The following is a 9,801-nucleotide window of genomic DNA, read 5'->3' on the forward strand; positions in this document are numbered from 1 at the left end:
TTAAATTAGTGTCAAAATTCTTATTTTAATTAGCTCTACCTCATTAAACTATAAAATTTTATTTTTTAATTTTTTGAATTAATAATTAATTTATTGGCTTATTATTCATTAATTTCATGGGTTTTACACCATTCCTTATTGCCTCATAAATCATCCTATTCAACACATCCACCACTAATACAAACAAAAAAAAAGAGATGAAATCTCCTTGTTGCAAACCCACACCCATCTTGAACGATTTCGACGATAACAATATAGATATTGTATCCACACACTCTTTAATTGATATGAAGTAGAAATTCGGATAAGATGAAAATCAAAGAAATGATTGAAAATGAATAAAAAATAAATTAAAATTGAAAACAAAAAGAAAATATGAAATTGAATACAAATAAAATCATTCTACCTTTTTATCTTATTTCTCAATACAATAAGAAATAGACTCACTTAACCTAACTTGTTCACACCATACTTTGGAAATTGAATTTAAGAAAATCACTCAACCTTCTCTTCAATTTCTCGATACAACAAGAGAGAGATTCACTCAACTTTATTTGCCCACACTATAGTATCATCACGAAAGCCGAAAGTACTTTTTACTCTCTAGCTTCTACTTGACGACCACAATAGTTTATGAGGTATTTATATATTAGATTAAAATAAAGAGAATAACAAACTCACTAACATGAAGTCCAATCTACTAACTAAATAAATAAAATCAAAATACATAAAAGTAAATTGAACATTCTAATATTTAAAAATATGGGGTAAGTACGATTTTGGTCCCTAAAGTTTAGTGCTAGAATCGAAATCGTCCCTCTTGTATTTTTGGATTTAAAATCGTCATTAACGTTTTTTTTTCGTATTAAAATCGTCCTTTTTAATAATTTTTTTTGTTTTATTCCTAAACTACCCCTATTCCTATTTTAATGATAAAACTTATAAAATTAAAAAAAACGCGTACAAACGCGTTGGGGGTGGGAGAAGAAAAGGGTATACGAAGGGGGAGGGGAGGGGAGGGGAGGGGAAGGGAAGAGGGGGAGGGGGAAGGGGGAAGGGAAGCCTCCGTCCCACCGCCGCAGTCTCGCCGTCCCGCCGCCACCTTGCCGCCCTCCGACACCGCACCGCACCACCTCCTTCTTCTTCTTCTTCTTCTTCTTCTTCTTTGTGCTTTGAATTTCTGAGGAACCACCATCTGCTTCTTTGTTGATTTGTTGCTTTCTATTTCTGCTTGTTAAATTTGTGCTTGAATTTGTTGATTTTCTGTTTTTGCTTTTCTATGTGGAGGTGGAGGTGGGGTGGGGGTTGGGGGAAGGGGAGACGGGAGGGGAGGGGACACAGGGTAGGGTGGGGGTAGGGGGAAGGGGAGGGGACGTCAGGGTGAGGGTGGGGGTGGGGGTGGCGGGAAGGGAAGGCGAGGAGGAGGAGGGGTGGGGGAAAGGGAAGGGGGAAGGGGAGACCGGAGGTGGGGGTGGGAGTGAGGGAGGGGGAGGGAGGAAAGGGAGACCGGGAGGGGGTGGGGGAAAGGGAGGGGGAAGGGGAGACCGGAAGGTCGGGGTGGGGGTGAAGAGAAGGGAGGGGGAGGGAGGAAAGGGAGACTGGGGGGAAGGGGGGAGGGGAAGAGGAAGGGGGAAAGGGTATTTTTTCCAAAAAAATAAAAATGACGATTTTATTACGAAAAAAAACATTAAGGACTATTTTAAATCCAAAAAATAAAGAGGGACGATTTCGATTCTGGCACTAAACTTTAGGGACCAAAATCGTATTTACCCCTAAAAATATTAACTAATAACTAGTAAATAATATTTAAACTATTCATGCCAGAAACATTTGAAGTATATATCCCTTGAATTCTTTATGTCACAAATATTTAAAATACATATCACTAATCCAACCCCTCCATTTATCTACAACAACCATCTTCGCCAACACTATACCCACAAACTCCTACTTGATTCTGTTATAAACTTTTTCAAAGTCTAACTTAATAATCACTGCTAACTATCTCTTTAACTTCAATCAATGGACCGTTTGGCATGCAATCTAAGCACCATGCATTATGAATCTTCAGACCCTTCAGAAATGCACCGAGTCTCACCTACTAGAATTGACAAAACTCTCCTCATCCTTTTTGGTAGGACTTTGGATATTATCTTATACACAAAATCTATCATGCTAATTAGACATGGATATTTAATTTTTTTAGCACCTACAAATTTAAGTGCCAGATCAACCTATGTAATGTTACAATTCTGAGTAATTTCTTTGATTCAAAGTGTCCCATCACTCAATAGATGAAAATCTAACTTAACTGACGGTTTAAAATTTAAATAATCGATTTAAACCTTTAAACCAATTTTATCATCATAAAAAAATTATCAACCAATTTGATTAATATATAGACAGTGTAATCTCTTTTTTTTAGAAACCATTGTGATCGTGCTAACCCCTTTTTGGATTTTGGTTGTCCATATATAACTTAGTCCGAATATTTCTTGATCAAAGAGATCAGTTGAATGGTCGAAGAATGATTAAGTGGTCAAGTCGAGAAGAAGGAAGTCGAAGTCGAAAGCGTTGATTTGTACAAAGTTATTTTAGGTCGAAACTAATGGTCAAAGTATCAAAATCGAAGACAAATTGTGCAGAGGTGACAGTTACTCAAACCAGCATTTGGGAACAGTTATTTTGCATATGTTTAAAGATGATATCTATCAATACAAGATTGGTCGAATTATTCTATAAATAGATAAGGCTTGAAAGGAACAAGGGTTAAAATTCTTATTTAGAAAATACTCTCGCACTCTCATATCTCATAAACTTTCCGAGTTTGTTTAGAGCTTTCTTTTCTGTAGAGTTCTTTTCATTGTCTTTAAATTTTCTTTAGATTTCTTGTAAATTTACTTTCACTTTGCCAAATTTTTTTCTTTCTTTCTTTTCTTTTTTTTTTATGTTGTTGTATGTATTTGAATTTAAAGTCCTTTGATCACATCAGAGGTATTTTACTGCTTATTTTAAATTTAAAAGTCATTTATTTTATTCTTGAATTCTATCCATTTCAAATCTTTCAAGTTTATCTTTTATTTCAAGTTCTTTCTTTTTATTTATTTGTTCAAAAATTCTATTTTCGGTGCACAAATAAAAACGGATACTCATAAAAAGAAGTAGGTTTCGTTTTCAAATCACTAGATATCGAAATCAACCCAAATTTATTAAAAATTTGCATAGCAATATACATAGATACAGTCAAATTAGACTAATCATGACACAAAATTACATTCCTTTCTACTAGTTTTTAGATCGATTTCTTGTTTCATTCAAAATTAAATTCAAAGTCAAGTCTACATACACTGCTAAGATTTCCATTTGCATTTAAACCAACTAGATTGCTCTTCAGATTAAACTAAACTCATCATAACATAGAACAATAATACCAATAATAATAGTAACAATAGTCTAACTTCTTTAATTTCATAATTCGTTAGGCCAAGTTTCTTTTTATTGATTCTGGATTACTAGCGGATCCAGAAGGCGGTGGTGGCCAAAATTGTGCATTCTTAACCTTTGATATGCTTGCCAATACACTCAATGGAGTCACATCCCCAACTACTGTCACCTTCTTTGCCGCAAAATCTATGTTGAAGGATGTAACTCCTGCCATATATTAATGATTAATATAATAGTATAATTACAAATAATAAGAAGCTGGTGTCACAAAAATTTATTATTTTACCTTGCATTCTAGAGAGATGCTTCCTTACTTTGCCTTCACAACCTTTGCAATGTAGAGAAACCCTTAATACCACAACCTGTGAAGAGATTTATTCGTATGGTTAAATGCACTGATTTGTGTATTTCTGTTTAATAATTGAAATGTTTAGGATAAATGATTTCTGTAATATAATATCAGTTTTTATGTTAAAAAATATATAATTTACTTTTTATTATTCAAAAAAATAAATATTTAAATTTATTCTCAAAGAATTTAGATGGGATTAGTTTTCAAAAAATTTTATTTCTACAAATTTTTGAAAATTATTTTTATTGGACCAATTTCTTCTTTTATTAGAATGTATTTTTTATAGACTTAATTATCTAATAATAAAATTTATTAAAAACTTATTTGTTCAATATATATATTAAAAGTTTAATTGAAAATGATGGATAGACCAATATACTTGACGAAAATCATTTTTAAAAATTTTTATAAAATAAAAATTTATTGGAGACTAAAGTATAAAATTTTTAAAAACCAATTTGAATGTTTACTTATTCAAAAAATAAAGTTTTAATACAAGACAAAAAATAAATATACTAATTTATGTTTTAAGTCCAGAAACAAAATTATTGCATAAAAAACATGGTAGATGTATAACAACTCACACGTGTCTATTCCTATGTAAAAAAGCTTTAGCAACATGTTAAGATTACCGAAGAAGTTTTTTATAAAAATATACAAAATTCAAATTTGTAATACGTGTTTTGTTTATATAAAGTGAACATTTCAATAACTATGATAATCTTTAGCTAAACCCTGTAAAAAATCTTATTAGAAAACTGGAACTTTTGCTATAACTTTTGTTGACAGTAATAGTAACATTGTTCTGTTCTTGTTCATGAGCAACATATCAAATCATCATCGTCTAATAAATTGAAGCAAAAAGACATGTTTAAAAAGGTAAAACTTAATTACCTGGTTTGACGAAGCAGATTTTGGAGCAGAGGAGGAGCTAGAGGGTTTAGAATTAGATGCATGATGATGTTTTATTGTTTCATCTTGATTATGAACAACTTGATGACCCTTCTTTTTATCATCATCAACATTAATATTAGAAGTAGTTAGAGCCAAAACAGGATCATAATCTGATATGTCACGTAGCAGATACCTTGATGAACCAGCAGGAGTGACCCAACTCCTTCTCACAACACTATCAATGGCCTTTGAAGAGTGATTGTTGGTAAAATGTTCAGTCACCTTATTCTCTGTCACACTCTTTTTCTTATCATGACCCTTTCTTGAACTTCTCTTAGAAGAAGAAGAAGAAGAAGGAGGAGAAGACGATGATGATGATTTTTTCTTACCCTTTTGGAGATCATGCTGGCCAGGTTTGGGGTCAACGGAAGAGGGAGTCGGTGGGAGAGTGAAGTCTCTAGAAGGTGTTCTTCTAGAATCCATGATGATGGGGTTGTGGCGGTCGAGGGCCCTGCCACCCAGATGGAAGGTGTTGGAAGAAGAAGAAGAAGAGGAGGCTTGTTCCATGGCATGAGATATGGCTGTTGAGGATTGTGAAGCACAGAAGATATCAATGCCTTTCATCTTTGGATGATGATGATGATAGTGGCAGAGAAGTACTAAGTGGTTTTAAGAGAATCTGAATTCTGAAGTGAACGAATTCAAGATGTGGAAAATAAAACAGGAACTTCAACTAGAAGGAAGGTTGGTACTAACTACTTTAAAGCTTCAATACCTTTTGAATGGAAGGTGTTAGATCAATATCTTATTACTCAACTAAAATACAACGGTTAAAACCAACTTGAATTGATCTAGTAGTCAACTCATTTTGTCTGTTTAAATAAGTGTTGGGATTTCAAATCCTATTTTGTATATACAGAAATTCATTGACTAGAAGCAGATCCGTAAATAGAATCCCGGTCTGCAATGGATTAGTCTTTATCCTGTTGGGCTAGAGAATACCATAGACAACCAAAAAATACAATTGTTAACAAATTTGTAAACTTTTTTTTAAGGTTTATATTTCACAAAAATACTATCATGTATTCATTTATAAATACATGTGTTATTTAATTTATTTTTAATTGTATCTTATATTTAAAAGTACATCTTATATTAATGATTAATTTGATAGTTGATTTTTTGTATATACACAGAATGATTGTAAATTTTATATAATATAAAGAGCTAGATCTATTACAGTGTATTATGAGCTGAAATGTTAAATTTAAAATTAACAAATAAGTATAAAGAGTTGAGATGGATAAAAGCCATAGAAATGAAATGGAAATTCAAGAATTCAAGAAATTACATTGTTTTAAGATAAATGAATAAAGTGGAGAGAAAGGTAAAAACTTTCGTGATTGTAGAATAAGTTTGGTTTCTTTGTGTTTCTAGTGACTAGTGGCATATTATGCCACTTTCTAGCACACTCGTTTGCTGTGGGACCTAAAACATACATAATGAATAATATTGCTGAAAAATGATGTACAAGCCAAGGTTGTTCATTGCACGTGCATAGAATTAAACATTATTAAACAATAGTAATAATAACTCATACAAAATTTGACATGAATGTTAAGGAAAGAAAGAGTGTCTTCAATGGTTATGTCCTTATTTATGATGATGTTGCCATCTATTAAAAAGTCAAGAGTGAACTTCATAAAGATGCAGTTAAGTAAGTACAACAACGGATTTGTGTCTTAACTTCTCATTCTTTCCATTATTTATATGTAAAGTAAGTAAATTCAACTATCACATTAGTTAAAAAAATACCTCAAGATAAATATATTTATCTGATAACTACTCTAATAAAAATGTCAAAAAAAAATTTATAATGATTTTTATTTAAAAAATATGATTTATTTGTTTAATTATATTTTAAATAAAAATAATATTTTTATAATATATAAAAATTAAATTCTATAATTTATTATTCAATAATTAAAATAAAATATTTTATATAAAAATAATTATAAAATCTTTGTTAAAATATCTACCTATCTATTTTACTTTGGGTTAATAGGGTAGGTAGTTCCTTTATTAATTGTTCCTCCTCAATTTCCAAGAACACTAAATATTTAAAACTTTTTGTCTATATTCTTTTTTCCTTTTTGTTCTATAACGTTTTTATCTAATGTAATATTGGGATAAATACAAATTTCTGCTGTATAGTATATAGTTTTGGATCCCATTTACCTCCTTACTTTGTAAGGATGCCTGATGTGTCACCTTTTGAGATTGAAATAGGATAAGATTCCCACGCGTTGAATTTTATTTAAGCATGGGTGATTAACTTATAAAAAATTTTGATCATTATATATTATATAATGATTAGCAATTATGTGACGATAAGTGTAAATATGATGCAAAAATACCGTGAATATATATTATTGAAAGTTTCAATTTTTCTATTTTTCTAATATTTAAATAAATAAAATATATATATATATATATATATTCTTACTCTTTGTTTATTAAAGCCATTCTAAATATTAAAAACAATTTTACTAAATATATTTTTTGTTATAAAAATTATTTTTTTATTTATTTACTAGATATAATTGTTACAACTTTGTAAAACTATCTTTGAAACACTAGCTTGGATTAGAAAAAAATAAAAACTTTTAAAAGTTGAAATTTTAGCAAACCGGATCTAAGTGGTGTATGTAACATTACTAACACATACATGCATAAAATATTGGGTGCAGACATGCTTTGGATTGACGTGAAGTTTCAGAGGCATGAAATTCAGAAATTCCATGGCATGAAGGTGAAAGGATAAAAGAATTTGTGGCACAAATTACAAAAGCACCATGAAATTTGGTTATGCTCTGTTACTCTGCTGGGTTTGTTGGGCATGGCCTACAGGTTCAGTATTCTTCAGTGCTCATCCATGCACTTGACATTGCGGCAATTTCAAGTGCTGTTAAACCTCAACAAATTATATAGATAGTATTGCTATGAATCAAAGTATTAGAATAATCTATAGTCTTGGATACCAAATCAAACATTTTTAATACAATTCCAAGTTCCATACAAGTCACATAAAAAGTCAGTGCAATTTTTTTACCTTCCAATTTCATCAAAGTTTAATGTATGTACAAAAAATTAAAGTTGTTAAAATTTAAATAAAAACTCACGATGTGAAATTAATATTTGAGAATTGTTAGATTATTTGATAAATTTGATTAAATTATTATTTTATTGTTCTCAACTATTAACTTCAAATGAAGAAAAATTGCATCTAAGTGTTCACTTAAAAGATAATGTTAAAAAAAATAAAAATACTATTAGTATACTCAGCTACTAATGTATTTATATATAAATACATATGTGGTTTAATTTATTTTTAATGTATATTTTATATTAATAGCTGACTTTGATGGTTAATTTTGACGTACACATAGCGTAATCGTAAAAAGAATAATTCTTTTACTTCTGTATATCTACAATTTCTTTCTTCTTATTTTTTATTTATTTATTTTTTTGGGTTGATAAATTGGAATCTTGAGAAAGCAGAGAGGAGATAGGAAAGCATCAAAATGAAATTAGAAAAACCCGGTGACATATGAATTGTGCAAGTTGAAGACTGCATTATATTCGAATGGAACAAATTCTGGCACTCAATGAACCCTTTGGAATTTTGCTTTCCCGTGGATGGATGAGACGCAAAGCCACTTTGTTTCTCTCATCCCTTTACTCTTCTAAATAAAATAAAATATGAAGTTTCCTTCACAAATCATGGTATCAGATGCTTCCTTTTCCCATTTTTGCATCATGAACCATTTTTCTTTTATCCTTTTTATACAAAATCGTCTTCAAATTTATTGCCGAGACTTTTTTGTTGGGTAATTGACTTAATTAATAGGATAGAATAATACATTAAAATTTGTAGGTGAGAAATAAAAAAAAATTGAACCAAATAATTTAGATAATAATAAAAATCATATATATTATTCATACAAAGAATACACACATACAAAAAATTTTACCAATTTATTCTCTAATTATAACTCAGATCACCTATATAAAGTATGTTAACGGTAGTGATGATAAAAAACGTAAAAAAAAAAAAAAAAAACTCAACTTGTTCAACTATTTAAATTGCATAACATGTTGATAAATATCAATTTAAACATTATTATTATTATATTATTATTATTATTATTATTATTATTATTATTATTATTATTATTATTATTATTATTATTATTATTATTATTATTATTATTAGGTTAAGCAAACATGTGATATGCTAGTTTATTGTTCTTTGACTAAGCAAAAAATTGCAATTAACTAACTTATCCTATTTGAGTAAGTTTTGCAGCAATTTAATGTTATAAACCATCATTATGAACTTATTGCCTTAATTATTTACACAGTTCTATAATTTTGCTTGTTTTATTGGGAAAAAAAATCGAGTCTTCACACCTTTTAGATGAAGACCAAAGCTAACGTGGAGGAAACCCTAATGTACAAATCCCAACTACTTATATATATTCAATTAAAGCAATATGGCTTTTGCAAAATACTACCAAAACGTATCTGCCATTTTTTGTGTTTACAAAATATTCTCAATAGAGTAATATTAGAAAATTATTTTTTAGTTAATATTAGTTAATTTTTAAAATTATTTTATTTATTTAAAATTGTATATTCTAAATGATAAATTCTAAATCATAAACATAAACTCTAAACTTAACTAATGCTGACAAATTAAAAATTAGTTCTCTATATTTTCTCTTCTTAATTTATTTTTTTCCTAAAAATTCATTAATGAAGAATAAAAATATTAAAAGTAAAATACTAAAATAGTATTCAAAAGTTAACATTGCTGACAAAAATAACTTCAAAAGATACTAATAGCAAATAAGCATTTCAAAAATTAAAAAACGTGATAAAAGAAAAACTAGATATTAAATATATATATCGAAAAAAAGACTTTAAAAATAAAAATTTGATGTAATTTTTTATAAGTATTATTAGAAAATAAGATTTTTTTTATCTTTAGAATTTAATAATTATATGTCAAGTGAATGTTTTTAAAAAAAATGTGAATGACCAATTTT

The 9,801-nt window shown here is 29.2% G+C and overlaps 1 protein-coding gene across 1 annotated transcript; it reads right to left on the reverse strand.

Moving 5' to 3' along the window:
- Positions 1-3,187: 3,187 nt before the first annotated feature.
- LOC112696445 (protein SODIUM POTASSIUM ROOT DEFECTIVE 2) lies at positions 3,188-6,114 on the reverse strand. Its single transcript, XM_025749217.3, has 3 exons — positions 4,691-6,114; positions 3,731-3,806; positions 3,188-3,651 (listed from the first exon to the last, which is right to left on the reverse strand). Exons 1-3 carry the CDS (start codon positions 5,312-5,314, stop codon positions 3,479-3,481), a joined length of 873 nt encoding a protein of 290 aa, XP_025605002.1. The 5' UTR covers positions 5,315-6,114; the 3' UTR covers positions 3,188-3,478.
- Positions 6,115-9,801: the final 3,687 nt, after the last annotated feature.

The sequence above is a fragment of the Arachis hypogaea genome, chromosome 6 (assembly GCF_003086295.3).
Source record: "Arachis hypogaea cultivar Tifrunner chromosome 6, arahy.Tifrunner.gnm2.J5K5, whole genome shotgun sequence".
Lineage (NCBI taxonomy): Eukaryota > Viridiplantae > Streptophyta > Magnoliopsida > Fabales > Fabaceae > Arachis > Arachis hypogaea.

Excerpts from the sequence above, each read along its gene's own strand:
- LOC112696445 (XM_025749217.3), bottom strand. The coding sequence starts at position 5,314 with ATGAAAGGCATTGATATCTTCTGTGCTTCACAATCCTCAACAGCCATA. Across the intron at positions 3,807-4,690 it reads AATCTGCTTCGTCAAACCAG|GTTGTGGTATTAAGGGTTTC; the intron begins GTAATTAAGTTT and ends ATCTCTTCACAG. Across the intron at positions 3,652-3,730 it reads GCATCTCTCTAGAATGCAAG|GAGTTACATCCTTCAACATA; the intron begins GTAAAATAATAA and ends AATATATGGCAG.